Source organism: Hyposmocoma kahamanoa, unplaced genomic scaffold, assembly GCF_003589595.1.
Source record: "Hyposmocoma kahamanoa isolate Upper Pololo Valley unplaced genomic scaffold, ASM358959v1 95, whole genome shotgun sequence".
Taxonomy (NCBI): domain Eukaryota; kingdom Metazoa; phylum Arthropoda; class Insecta; order Lepidoptera; family Cosmopterigidae; genus Hyposmocoma; species Hyposmocoma kahamanoa.
This window is the reverse complement of record NW_020654972.1, coordinates 1,244,117-1,259,984: the sequence shown is the minus strand read 5'-3', so window position 1 is coordinate 1,259,984 and position 15,868 is coordinate 1,244,117. Positions and strand designations below refer to the sequence as shown.

Here is a 15,868-nt window from a genome sequence, read left to right as displayed (position 1 = left end):
ACGAATAATGGAACTCCTGAAATAATTCACCGGTTTTCGACAAAAGAAACGTTCTCGATGTTTATATAGCCAGCTGTTTTCGGTTTTGCCAACTCTCAATTAGCGCATGTGAACATACGTAGTCTGACAAATATTTTAAATTAAACCGGTTACAACAAGTTTTGTTACTAACTTTAAATACTACTTAAAATGTTTTGCGTCGGTTTATTTTTATCCTGAATTCATTTTGTAAAAACCGAGCAAGCATGTCGGGTCATAATGTAATCAATTTTACACTTACAAACGGCGCGGGCTCAAGTAACTCGTGATAAATTTAGTATACGCTAGTAACGTGTTTTTTATTCTCTTCTATTTTTAAAACTAGGTGCTTACAATTGAACCTGTAGGGAAACGAGGATGTCGTCGGTGTTTTGTAGAAAGGGTATAAGCTATACTTCAAATTTTTTTTAGTGCTCCATGTTTTGGGTTTTCACGACTGCTTTACAATATTTATGTCGTAAAACTTAATTGAATTAAAACCGAAATTGAATTATAAAACAGGACGTAAATATTTTAAAAGATGTTAAAACCTAAAATTGCTCCCCTGAAAAATGTTGAAATGTCAAAATGTCGCTTACGACGCGCTTTCTACAGAACACCGACGATTTACAAGTAATGCAAAATGGGCCACTTGTTACTTCGTAAATTGTACACAATATCGAGAAATTATTAACCCTTAACAAACCTGACATAGCTTTTTAAGTCTGCTCAGCGATAACCCCTCGAGAGGTAAAAAAATATTCACGCTTTTCATGTAAGGGGGACTCTTTGGCAAACTTTTAAATATTATAAAGATTGTACAACTAAAGTCAAGAGCACGATTGACATTTGGGCCATTCCAAAGTGACGGATGGGACACTTTGATTTTTTCTTGAACTTTATGTAATTTCTCCCTAACCATTGGTTAATTGGACTTAAAATGAAAATATCATGAAGCCACATATGCAATTCAACTACGACTATTTATTTACATAAATTTATGACATTATTTATAATCAAAACTTTTAATTTTGTAAGTATGACGGGTGGGACACTCACGACACCCGCCAGTTTAGAGTTGATGGCTTCATTGCCAAGATCAAGATAAACTATCAATATTTTGTTCAGCAAGTTTTTCGTATAACTTGAATGTTAAAGTTTTAATTCATATACACTTAATAACTTTGATAAATTTTAAGGAAATTAATAGGTTAAGTTGTGACGGGTGGGACATGGGTTTGTGACGGGTGGAACGAGTTATAATTGAATACACAGAATTAATAAAATTACAATTGGTGGTTTGCATTAATATTAGACATAACTGGTTGAAGACTGTATCACCTCAGTCAACCGTGACCATGGGACCTGTAAAGGGCACGAAACGTCGGTTTGTTTGAAAAAACAAATATACGCGATCTAAATCCGGAAAAATAATTTCATTTCCTACAAAAAATAGAATAATTGTACAATATCCGAAAAATCTCATTTATTTCTAATGATTTGATTTATAGGGCGTATTCTAGCCATACAATTAAAACCAAATTGTGTAATTTATTTTTTGAACTGCGGTGTTATTTTCGCTGGAATGACCTGTTTTGTGCTTTGGGTCAATCATTAGACTAGGTCAATCTTATCGTAAGTGTCATAAAGTTAAATTTTAACAAGTGTCAAGCTGTGACTGAGCCTTATATTAGTTTTCGAGTAAAATGGATGTGCCATACTGACGGATGACAGATTACGAATGGTACTACTATAAATATAAGGAAAACCAGAACAAATTTAAAAAATGAAACTTTTTTGGTGTTTGAAATAAACCGCTACACATTGGTGATGAAACTATTCACTACTAAGAACTCGAACGTCAAAAAACTCCAAGAAAAAACTCTTACTTTTATAACACGAACTAAGTAAGTGTTTCTATCAAAATACACGAATGTAGTAAGGAAGCCCTTCGATTTAATATTAAGCTTTGCGTTGTCTTGAAGATTGCCATTTTTTTGCGAGAAAAAATGGTATATCCGCCTTTGCAATGAAACAAATTGGCATGCCTTGAACTTGCCTTACTTAATTGTGGTGAGTAATAAAATTACAATGATTTTTCATATTAGGAGCCATTTCAATAACTATGACTGTATGTTAATTTTCTTCAAAAAATAGTAGTTGTTTAAAATTACGTTATCAAGAAGCAAATTATGTGAAGTGATGACCAACAAAGAAAAACAATGAAATGTAATAAAGGCAACATGAGTAAATAATTACTGGTGATTGAAAGATACAGTGTGTACATTAACAAAGACGAAAATATTTTAATAAAGACTTGTCGTCAAACATTATTTTGTTAATGCCCCCGTTCATATAATAAATGAAAGAGTTTTTTTCATTATTTGATTTTTTTATACAATATAATGCTTACTCTAGTGACTTCGTTCGCGTCTAAGGTTAGAAAGGGCATAACCCAGATGACTAGGATTTAACCATGATACCTATTCGATCCTAATGCGTTTCAGTAATAGTGAGCAAAGAACATCCAAATATCGATCCATCCAAGCTGTCTCTATTATAATAAGTGGGATATCATTACAAAATAAAGTGTAGATAACATAAATGAGAAACAGTGCGTAAAATCGACCGTAGTCATCAATTTACATGCGACCTTTATCTTTCTCTTTACTGTAAGTCTATTCTACCTAAAATAATAATATGACGAACATGCAGAAAAAACAAATAAATTACATAAATGCACTTTATAAACTTTGCAATGTGCCAATTTCCATATGATTTTATTTAAAACTGTAAAAGATTGAAAGACGTTTCCAGCGTTTCCTACTGTCTATTTAGGTTATAGTGGTATGCGGAACAATATGACGTGAGGCCAAGGGATTAAGCCTGTATTGAACTGTAACTAAAACACTCTAAAAATCTTTTGTTTATATTTTTTAAAACAAAAGAACTTAGTAAACTTAGTGGCGACTATTCGCTGGAATACATTCTGTCGAATAAATCAATCTTATGTGAACTCACAAGTTAGCGATTCTATTTGTTTTTAAGAAAGTTTGCAGCAACCATTGACGCAGTTCCTATTTGGGCCAGATCGATACAATCAGACCTATGGGTTTCCACTGATATTTTCTTTCAGTTTTTAGACCAAATAAGTCATTATACGCGATGAAATTTATTCTAGAATATATGTATAATTTCATATAAGCACATCGAAATAATCACATTAATCGTAATGAAGTTCCTAAGGAAAAAGGAAGCAGTTTTTTGTATGTCATAAACACACTATCAGAACTTTCTATTGCTTTTGTGAAGTAGTTCTTTTATTGATTTTAATTTCTTTAACAGTTGGCAACATGACTTACAAAATGTTAATTTTAGTACGTTTTGACGCGAAAAGGTTTTGTGTATTATAGATGTTACCAACTGACAACTGGATAAACTAATATAAGAAAGTGGGCGACGGAAATCGTATCCACCCGACAAGAGCTCACAACCACACCCTTGGCAACCCTTATTGACGCAAGCCCGGCGCACTCCACCCTTGTTTATCAGCATTTGTCTAAGTACTACCTCCCTCTGTTCACAGAGACTGTCTATTATCTTATCATTAAAATCACATAAAAAATCAGCTTCTTTTGGTTCTAATTTTTTACTTGTAACCTTAAAAGGTAATACAGCTCTATTCTCGACGTAATTATTTTACACTTCATTTATTTTTACCTTTTAAAAACTATATATAAGAAAGTTACATAGGTGACTATCGACTATTGAAATAATTATTCAGGCGGTTAAACGCTAGTTGTTTTCGATCGTTTCCGAAGCGCTGAATTAACTATGTACCAACTTAATTGCCCGGTGCAGTCGCGAGTGGCATGCTAGCGTGATAAGTTAAAGATTACGGTAGAAAGTGAAGGCGAAGGTTCCGCTATAGTAGCCTTGTCAAATATTCGCGATTTGCTCTTTAGGTTCGATATACTATGAAAATATCACGTCTCTTATCGAATATATGCAAAGATGAGATCTCATTGCGTATATAGCCACTCGATAAGTGTAGATATCTGAAGACAGAATCATTATTTCAGGAGACGTATGATTCAATGAATTGTACCTCGTGACAGGGATCAAATTGAGTACTGACGATACAGAAAAGCCATCAACATTATTTATATCTGCTGATTCTAAAATATGATATATCAAATACATCAACAATAACGCCACTCTATATTTGGGCATTTCTTCGTTTTATTCTAATTTCTTTAATTGATTCGTGACGTATGTCGTTTAAGGCAAGTATAACTAAATAGGAATAACTTTTTAATACATTGCAAGATTAATGAAAATAAAATACACCACCACACACCACTACACGAAAATTTTTTGTTGTTGTTGTTGCTGTTGTTTGCAGATATGTTCAACTTAGATGATAGTCGAAATAGCTGAAATAGAACATAAATATAAACAACAAAAGGTACCCATGCCCAAATTTACAAGAAGTGGAAGTAATCAATAGAAACAATTATTAAACCAGTGTGAATTCGTCTATGACAATTCTACACACAACACCAAAAATCGGACATAAAAACTAAAGTACGAGGAATTGAAGGCAGGGTATGTATCATAGAACGAGACAATCCTCCAGCTCTGTAAATAGATAATTTGAAAGTTTTTTTATTACATCGATTTAGAGTAGGAAGATTATCTATTTTCCGCTGATCAGAACCGCGTTAAGGGTGTACTAAATTTGTGATACTACTGCCCAACTAAATGATGTGCAGCACATCTAGCACTTACGATGCGAGGCGGCAGCTTTCTTTTCCGAAGCCAGCTCGGCCTTTTTAGGAGGATCCACGTCGCCTGTGTATCGCGGTAAAACACAAAAGCAGCATTAGAACATTGAAATGAACATACATGTATGATACAGATATATAACACGATAGGTGGCACGAAGAATAAATGCGAACTCATGGGATAAGGACAACCACGACTAGCGTCATAGACACTCACTGATCGTGCGTCGTAGTTTCTTACAAAAAGTTGATAGCCGATCGCAGGCCCGGCTAAATTGGCCGCTTTTGTCAGCGTCAAGTAACCGGAGGAGAGAAGGTTCGGAGCGCGCGGCCACCTCGCCCACGGGACGTAGGGCCACCGTGGCCGGGCCTTCGGGGCCTCCAAGGTTGTCGAAGCATATCGGACCCGCGGCACAGTCCAGTTTGGCAGAGGATCGCACGCGAGCGCGCGTTGTTGTAGACTGCCTGCCGGCCGGCCGCAAGGCGCGTCTACTCCCCGCCTCATGGATGCCGCTTCACGCTACTATATGCCATGTGTTAATTCATACATCGCGACTCCGCGGGGTCGGCTATCATACCAGCTTACTATCTTCATGTAAGTCGTAGTTTAAATCAAAACACATTTCCTTTGTTTTCTTTGTATCGTTTTCATTCGAGTGTTAATTTGTGACTAAGAACGAAAAGTCAAGGAACTACGCAGATGGAACAGTCACAGAGCTGGTAAATAAAAATAAATTAAAAATGACTATGTCACTGTGTGTCACTATGACAACTTTTTTTGGATCTTTATTTATAGGAAATGAAACTATTTTTCCGGATTTAAATCGCGTATATTTGTTTTTTCAAACAAACCGACGTTTCGGGCCCTTTACAGGTCCCATGGTCACGGTTGACTGACACGATTTAAATCCAGAAAAATAGTTTCATTTCCTGTGTGTAACAATCGCGAAAACCTAAGAACTCGATATCTTTATTTATTTACAAATATTACACTCCTAGGGCAGTCTGGCAAAAAACCTTTCCAATTGTTTTAATTCCAGTGCTAAGCGTATATTCAAACGATCTAAATTCCACCAGTGACACATACATTTTCCTATTAGAGATTTAAATTGTCTGTAACAATTGGAGTAATAGAACTTCAGGCTAGGTGTAAACTGACAGCATGTTCTCGTGTCATGATATAAGTGAAGTGCGTTCATTTGTTAACATCGGATTCATGTTATACATTATGTATATTACATAATAAATATAATATGACTTCTTGCATTTCGTCTTAACGTGCCGTAATATGAAATCAAACCGTTGTAACGGAACTATTGCATTTTTTTTTAACAGCTTAGATAGTTAATGAAAATTAGTTGCATGATGAGTATTGCATCGCTTTGAATGCGAGCAATGTAACATCTAAAACAATTCTTGCATTATGTTATTGCTCGTGCCTTCTAATTTATACAAAAGGTGCTAATTCTGGGACGTCATCATTAGATGAGACAAAGTTAAAAGCAACCATTTTTCTCAGGTAAATATGGTCAGCCATATGTTTATTGTATAAACAAACATTACCATAATATATTATAGTAAAATATTAAAATCACTACTAAATACGGTAAACTGCAATTAGGTACTCCAAACGTGTCCTTTATCAACAAGAAAATTAAAGATGTTTCTCTATGCGCTTGATGGATCGATATTCGATATTAACTTTCGGTAAATACTATACGTTCGAAGATTAATGGTCAGTTAGAAATGAGTTTTAAAGTTATGGCTGTAAGTAAACTTGATATTGTCGATCTCATATGGCACTAAAGCGTATATATACATATATACATGGTTGCTAATAAAATTAAGTGTGGCATGTCTCTGACAATTGGATTAGAAGTTTTGGCGAAGTTTGTTGGGTTCGCGCACGCGGCACGCAAGACTACGCAAAACCTGACATTCGATACGCTTTCACCTTTTAGATAATGATTTATAGGAGATTGCATAACGCGTTAGAAAAATAACTACATGGACAGGTGTGTCGGCATTTCACACGTCGGTAAAGTTAGACAGTAGGTACCAAAAAACAATTTATAGAAAACGGTTCACATACATAAGTCCAAAACAACATAAGTAGCTCTAAACTCTATTTATACTATTTACCTAATTAAAAAAGGCGTATTATTGGCATAACGCTCAATCATTATGAGCAAAAAACGCAGAATAAGTACGACCCATTTTTGATCCTACAACACCACTGAGCACATAACAATAGGCACGTGTGCATTTCCTCACTAGTGGAGCCACGGCCAGTAGTACTGGTTGGTCAGTCTTTTGTTCGTGGAAGATGACACCGCGGCTCCCTCTCTAATCTCCGCGCTTGCCGCCCTATTGTTTTCACCTACCTATACAGGATACTACCTCTACAGGGCAATTCATAGAACAAATATTTGTGGCGAGGTGAAACGCATTAAATTTAATGTCTTCTGCTTCATTACACGTAAACTGACCGATTCCAAGTTACTAAAATGCGCTTACATGAAATTCAAAATAAAATTTAGACGGTGAATAGATTTTACGAAATAGATCAGTAACGCAACGACCATTTATAACTTATTAGTAAAATTGATAACGAAAGTCGATGCCGCGTATTATATCTGAACGACCTGTAGGCTTGTCGCAAAAGACTAACCGCGTATAATAGAAGAAACCGGTCGTACTAGCTATACGAATGACGCATCAACCCATGTTAGTGTGCTCTCTGTACGTTACGACAGTTCGCTAAAATACTTCTCAAGAAGCGTAGTATATATGGACGTGGGACGACAGTGTCCTGGTTATTATTACCAGCGAGTCCGGAAAATTGGTCCTTGTCGGCAAGAATGGCACGTCGGGGTGGTAACGCCATCCTCTTAGGTCTATATCGTGTGATACAATGTAGCCAACATTATATTTATTTATGATACATGTGCATTCATTCAGATAAAACATCTTGACTGTCATGTTGACAACATATCGGGAGCTAGTTCACATGATAACTTGATAAAAGAGCAAAGATAGTGCATTTAAACAACGCGTCGCAAAAAAATATTGAACCATTTATCGACGCTAAGATAAAGTTATACATCGAAAAACTGTGTTAACTTATGGTTGGGTGTGTTAACTTATGGACATGCGATGTCTAAAAACCACAATACTAAAAACGAATTGCTACGTATTACGTACACGGGGATGATCAGTTTTTTAATGTCTCACTATCTAACACTATTTCGTCGCCTTACCGTCTCAAACTTGTATCTTAAAACACAAAGTTACTGAAATGCAAAAAATGGATTGTATATACAAATTTTGCAGGCTGATTTCACATCACATTTCCTTCATATTTACACATTGGCTTTTACCTATTCTTAAAGTAATGCATACAAATTAACACTATTGATATGAAATTTACAATAAATAGACATTGTGAGGGCCGCTGGTTCGTTCCGTGGCTTAGTTGGTATAGCGTCTGGCACGGTAAGCTAGAAGACGTCGGTTCGAATCCGGCCGGATCGAAGGAATTACTTCTGAGTGTTCGATCTTTGTATTAATAATTATAACAAACTAGTGGAACTAGTGGAGTAATTTCACGAAATAATTGAATATCAATTCAATAAAAATTTAAAATAAATAGACAGTTTTGCCATTTCCTGAATAATCACTCCTTACAATATACGAGTTTGAGAAACTAAGGCATCGATTTTTTAAAAATCAGTTATTGACTAAGATACACTTAAGAAGAAAAAGGTACTTACCGGGATTTACGCTTATACTATGGACAATACCCAGGAAATTTAATCTGTCGATAAATATTAGCAAAACAAAAACAATTTTATATTAATTTTTTTAGTGAATAATATACTCTACTGCAGGACGAATTTAATTATTCATGGGCGCAGGGATCTGGACACAAACGAAGACAAGGCGCACGTAGACACGCCCCTGCGTTGACGTGTCTAATTATAAATTGCTGATTTGTATGCTCGAATATTACTCGTGAAAATATTCTGGGCGTATATCCAAAGTGGACAGTGTATGTGACGGCAAAAGTCGCGTGTTTACGCGAACCTAGAGGTCAACTGGCCTAACATACAGCTATTTGCAAATGTACTAGAGCGGTAAGCTTTGATGTTTCAATATAATAATTTTACTTCTGCGTAACGAGAAAATACACCGACAATGAACTCAAATAAACATTCATTAGCTAAAGTTACACATAAGGTGTACCAATACAGAGAGGAAGCTATGTGACTGTATCGCTTTGAGTAGAGAAGGAAGAAGAAATTTTTATTGATAAAATTTTATATTTTAATTAATAAACTAGTAAATAAGAAATAGCTCACACACTCATGGCCCTACTACTAGGGAAACCCTGTGTCGCAGGTGCCATGGACACAAACATAGACAACCACAAATTACACACAAACTTACGAGAGAAATAAATGTAAGCCATACAAATATTTCTCCCGGTCCGGGAACTCTGCCTGGCAGATCAGCTTGATGACCGTTCGGCCACGGAGGCAGTTAAATTAAAATGAAAAAAAAAAAAAATTAAAAATTAATGAAAAAGCCGTAGGTCAGATCATGTACAGTGTATCTTATCAAAAAGCAATAATGGCTTTCGAGTATTACGAATATTGTAAAATTATGCTGTTGAGATTAATAATTACTAGCAATAGTTAAAACATGCGATAATATAATACTGTGGCGTACGCATTTAGAGGAAAAATAAAAGTTCAAAAGTTTTAACATGTGATAGTGGAAACATATCTATAGGTAGGTACTTAGATATTTTATTATTATTTTAAACGAAGGCTAGCAGATTCGTTGCGTGAATTCCCGTATACAAGTCGTGTTAAGTGTTTTCTAAAAGGGCATGAGCATAGAAAAACGTGAAAAGTGTCCCCATTTCGACGAAGGTTTTAATGAACTTCTGACAAATGCCGCCACGTCACCTTTGCCCTCGGTTATTGCACATTACAACACAAAGCAATGTTTTAGTGCTACTGCAGATTATGATTCTCTTGAATTGTTAAAAATTACAACGCCTCACTTTGAATACTTTTCTGTAAAAACGCAATAAAACTTTGTGTAATGCGGTTTGAATAACTGGAAAACATGAAACAGAAAACGCAACTGAAGCATTTTTTTATTTTTGTGCCTTAACAATAATTATGCATTAAAAGAAAATCAGAGACTGGTAACCACGGCTGTTAATTGTAGTGAAAGTTAAATTTTCGTTTTTTTTTCATGCAGAGTAACTTTATCTTGGCAGTGAAGTATTAAATATGGCACAGCTTAATAATATAAGTATCCGAACCTGGTTGAAAAGTTTTGTTTGCAATGTTTGATGTTTATATTCGTGTTCTTTTTCATTTTACACTGACGACATGGAAACGAATGTGGTTCACCGATAACATTATAGAAAACATTTCAACATATCAAGAATCTGCGAAGGAGCATGTAGAATGCACAATGGTAAATAATATGTGGTAGTAAAGAAATGCGTGAATGCTGTCAAACACGAATTAAGTGTTTGTTATTTATATTGCACTCTCTAGAAACAAAAAAACTGCGTTTATTTAGATTAAGAAAAAAGTGTTACTGTTGTAATAGAATTAGGCTAGCTAATGTTTTATTTTGGTATTGCGTACCATGTTTTGTGACAGCAGTTGGTACCGGATCTGCGGACTTAGCTCTACTAAGCCTGCTATCCGTGTCCGTGTTGACGGTGTAAGTGCCTCGCCGGCGTAACATCGATATTGGTCACTTTTCTATAGGGCATAGAAGTCAATTGCGCTTTGTTAATTATCATCTCACATCGTACCTCGCATGTAAACACTAGAATATAACTCATAATTAATTTTAAAATTTAGCCGTGATTGACACATTGCTTGATTGGTAACAAAAGATTGTTTTTTAATGTTTCGCGCACGGTACTTGCGGTAGCTGCGCCGGCATAGCGCATGAAATGTAGTATTTAGGATGTGAGTTAACGAACCAATCGGTAATTTCGCAATATGCACTGACCATGCGACCGCGCCGGTCGATTGTAACCATGCCGCTGAGCGAATCGCGATTCAAAAGCCGAGAGTGCTTTGGCGCGGTTCCTACCCGAATGGCATCGATGGTCACGCTGACGACGAAGACTATCGGGAGATCTCGCACAACTACTGATAACAATCGTGATAGCTGCTAACATCGTTTGTCACTTACAATTCGTAATAGGTAACCACTTCCGCCTTCGACGTAGTAAACATTGAAATAAGTAAATGCACTAATACAATAACTGGATATGTCACTCCTAAATCGATTTGCGCAAAACCCAACATATAAAATAAATATATATAAAAATATACATAAAAAGATAAAACCAAGAATCCAGAATTATGCCAAACAATTGGCTTATGAAGGTGAACTTTCAATTTCATAATGAGTACTCGATAAAAAAATAGCATTAACATAATCGAATGTGTTAACAGCAGAAGTGTAACGACGATCTCATTAGTAAGCCACGAATCATGCTGCCAAGGTTGCGTTGCCACGTTATTAAAAATGCAAAACTCGCGCCCGACTAGGTGTTTAACCACATAGGGCTGAATTTTTTAAACGTCAGCTACGCTTCGACAACGGCACTTAGGGTCGTATTCCAGAACTCTACTCAATGCTCAAGTCAGGATTTGAGAATGGTTTAAAGCACACGAAATCATACTCAAGTCTCTGCCATTAGGGTCGTATTTCCAGTTCTCGTGTTTCAATTGCAATCCTGACTTGAGCATTGAGTAGAGTTCTAGAATACGACCCTTAGACTGCCTACTAATTGGATCACGGTTCTTGAAGGTCGTATAAAATGATAAATAAATGCGACAGCAAATTAAAAAAATTATCAAAACAATGTCCTAAGGGCTAGTATTCATCTATTCATTAGCACAATCAGCACACATGGTTTCCCATGACGTTGCATAATTAGTCGAGGTAAATTTTGTGGCAGCAGCATGAGTAATTGTGCAGTTCCGTCAATATGCGTAGAACCGCCTTAGGTCATGGAAAAGCCTGAAGATAACATAACTATGTAACCTTTTCATGGAATGGTTATTATCGGTGGTTTTCAAGTAAACGCAAAGTTTTCTGAATCAAAGGTGGAATTAAATCTCTCGATGGCAGTAGAACATACGTTTACGAGACACATAATCGTTGTGCATAATATACCTAAATGGTAAAAAAAATATATTTTAAAAATAAAAATTATAAAATTCTGAATCAGGTTTATGTCCCTGCAATTGATAAATGCCAGTTTAAGCAAATATACTAGAATATTTAAGCAGTTAAACATGTAATCTTTCTTTGTTCATTATAATCAAATGATCCCAAAGACCACAGATCGGGAGACACTTACCACATTATATCGGTAATTGTTCTCCAATAATGAATAGTCAGTTTTCAAGCTATCTTATCACATATAACAAGGGCGATAAAACACAGTTACAAAGGCTAGACAGTTCTAAAAATATTACACAATACATTTTTGTACTATCTACTGTATATCTAAATGCATGCTTTTGCATTTAATGAATATCTGATGTTAATGGACATAGTTGTACATTAGTTCACAATTAGAAAGTGATCTCAGCAAATATTTTATAATATATTATGGCAGAACAAAAACAATGGTCTTGCATGCACTACCTACACATAGATGAGAAGTAGGTAAAGTATGCATGTTGGAATCTATTATTAAATTAGTAATTTTTTTTGTATTTCTGGAAACTTTTTAAGATAATTTTAGTTTTATGGTAAATAGGTAAACCTTTTTAGGTAATAACTTTTATAATATGCAATAATTAACTATAATATTATAAATATATAAATATTTCTGTATAGGTACTGGGAATTTAATGAATATTATTAACAATTCAATAATGATTATATTTTATAATAAGGGGCATAGTAAACTGAATTATTCTATAAATGAAGGTCTAAATTAAAATTGTAAACAAATTAGAACAAATAAACATCTATTAAGTGAGTTGTATGTGTGTTATCACATTTCTGGCAATAACACGGTCAAAGCTTCCTAGTATTGTACTATTATTTAACTCTACCATACTCTAGGTAACAACGAAGGATTTTCCACATGCTGTGTTTTATATGGGGAATGATTTAAATTAAAGTGTCACAATGTTTGGATATGTACTCCTGGAAAATGCAGACTGGATGAAATTTATACAAAATATTTTATATTGAAAAGGAAACTACATACAATAATAAAAGTTACATTAATATTCAAAATTCATTCTCCACAAAAGCTTAACAGTACTGACATCTCTAAAGACCACGTAAAATATTAATATTTAAACAATAATAATACAAATACATAATTGGTCACTAACAACTTCAACAACTCATGGTAGAGGTGGGATATCATTTCTTAAGTATTTGTTATAAAAAGAAATTGTATATAAAGATGGGTAAAACTGCAGCATTATGTGTTATTGTTTATCCAACTGGACTTAGTTAAGCAAAAAGGATTCAATCCATAAAATTATCAAAAAATGAGTTATATGTACCAAACGGTTCCCAAAGTCTAACCTCTTAGATCAGCAAAAATAATCCAGCACATAAACATAAATAAATATCTTTGGAGTTACATGACATTATAAGTTTTGAAAATAAAACAAGAATGAGAAACATTTTAAACTTCTAACTGCCATATCTCGAAAGTGACTGGATGTGCATTGGATCCTTTTTGTTTAACTATGTCCAATATACTGTATGGACCCCACAACAATAGCAAAACAAACAATTCTATCTAGGGAAAAGTTACTAGTAAATCAATAAATATATATAATTGGTTTTATGCTTATAATTGTAAAAATCAATCTTGAGAAAGTTAGTAATATAGAACCCCACAACAAAAGGTACATCCTGACATTAGACACTCGAAAACAAGCAAAACTTTATGCACTGGATTAGCTAAACATAATGACACAATATTTTCAAAAATTCTGAGCATTCTTAGCCAACAACTTTGATTGAACTAAGTTCAGTGATAAAACTGACTAATGGCATGAAATGTTTGATGAGTAAAGTCAAATTAATAATTAAGATACCTGCACGCGAGTGTAGCGACATTCCTAGGTACCACAATACAAATCTTCAAAATGTTCTTGACTTGGGCAGTCAAACTGCAAAGAAACCAAGAAGGTTGTGTGACTAACAGAGAAATAGTAGAATTTAAAATAATGGTAAATCAATATTGGTTGTCAAAAACATTTGAAGATAATATAATTACATATAATAAATAAAGTTGTGTCCACAAATTAAGTAATGATAGGATCATTAATGTTATTAACAGTTACTTTCCCATTGGCATATTTTATGATGCTACAGGTCATCTAGAATAACAACAGCTGTAGTTATAAAATTGTTAATGGTACAGAGGGAATCCTAATCTTCACAATTGCAGAAGGCAGCTATTATGTTTTGTTGTATTTCGTTGAAGCTACTTAGATAATTGGTACTTCCAAGAGAAAGTGTCAGAGTGTACCAAACAGAGTGTAGTTCAGTCACAATTAAACTAACATTGCCTAATTTTTATTCATATTTTATTACGTCAGACTAACCTCCAAGACCTATAAAAATTACAAAATTATAAGAACTTTTCATAAACTATTACAATGATAGAGCACAGTAAGAGGTTATGTGAAATAAGAAACAGGACTTCGCGTGGACAAATTTGTATCCGCGAGACATCCATAAAATACGACGCATTTTGAAAAAATTTAACATTAATTTGACATGATATCTGTCATACAGTCGGGCATATGTGGCAGAAAGGCAGCTCAGCCTGTGGCCATTTTTGAAATGCTACGTCGTGAGGCTGCCGCCGATATTGATTTGGAAATTAATGCTAAAAGATGTAAAAGTTGATTTGTGGCAGTTCGCAGCCATATTTAAAATTGTCAGTATCGAGATACGTCACAGGCGTAGGAAATCACGATGGCCGACAAAAGAATGGTTAGGTGGTACTTACTGCTAATTTTTACTCCTCCTAGAGACGGTTTCTGAGGTTGAGTTTCGAATGTCTTTCGAACGGATTTGCTGCCCTCGGCGAACGATGTGGTCCTAGGGCGTCCGCTCATTATTATAGGTATAAAATAAACGGCCTTAGAATCCTGAACTTCATAGATACTTCACATTTCTCGTTACCACCCTTGCACTCGCACTGAACTCTCTCACTTTGCCGACGAATTACAAAGTTACGGATGGAATAGTCAAAACAATATCACTATGATACAATTAAAATCAAAATAAGACTGTCTTTGAAACGTTTTACAATATCATTTTGATAATTTTTCAAAATTTACATCACTAAAAGTGAACGACAGATTTTTAGTTTCTTCATCAGACTCGCACTTGCTCTTTCATTCGGCCATTTTCGACGTTCAATCGTGCCTTCGATCACCGAGCTACCGAAGATGACGTCACAGAAATGCCAAGATTTCTGCGCAACTAGCGTCATCTGTACCAAAACCTATCGAGTTTTGTGGCTCGGTGGATAAAACAGTTCTTGTCTATGGTATTCTTTTTTAAATAAAATAAATTAATATAGCGACTGCGGCTCCATGTAAGTCGTTGGTAAATCTTTAACGATATTTTTTTTATATCTATACAATGTCTTTGTATTTAGACCAGAAAAAGTGTGTAGAAAACGTATACAGCTTTTTGAAAAAAAGGAATGATGACGATAACTCTTTTTTGTTACACACTCAAATATCTTATTAGCTTTCGTCGACTCTATGGGTCGTATTCTAGAACTCTACTAAATGCTCAAGTCCCATCAATCATACTCAAGTCCCATACTCCATACCATACTCAAATCCTGACTTGAGCATGATTCAAGGCATTACAAATCACACTCGAGTCCTTGCAATCAGGGTCGTATTTCCAGTGCATGAAATTATACTCAAGTCTGCTCAAATCCTGACTTGAGCATTTCTGAACAATGCTGAAGCAGGACTTGAGTACGATTTCAAGCATTGGAA

At 34.9% G+C, this 15,868-nt stretch overlaps 1 protein-coding gene across 2 annotated transcripts in view; it reads right to left on the bottom strand.

Moving 5' to 3' along the window:
- The window catches only part of LOC113238109 (glycogen synthase kinase-3 beta), a 28,545-nt gene extending 13,534 nt beyond the window's left edge, over positions 1-15,011 (bottom strand). Inside the window, exons 1-2 of one of the 2 annotated variants that reach the window (XM_026474831.1) lie at positions 14,857-14,994; positions 13,934-14,008 (exon numbers count right to left, since the gene is read on the bottom strand). In XM_026474831.1, coding sequence (XP_026330616.1) covers positions 13,934-13,955 — 22 coding nt within the window. In that variant the 5' untranslated portion in view covers positions 13,956-14,008; positions 14,857-14,994. Of the gene's footprint in view, positions 1-13,933; positions 14,009-14,856 lie in introns of both variants that reach the window. The other variant, XM_026474830.1, reaches the window with a different exon arrangement.
- Positions 15,012-15,868: the final 857 nt, after the last annotated feature.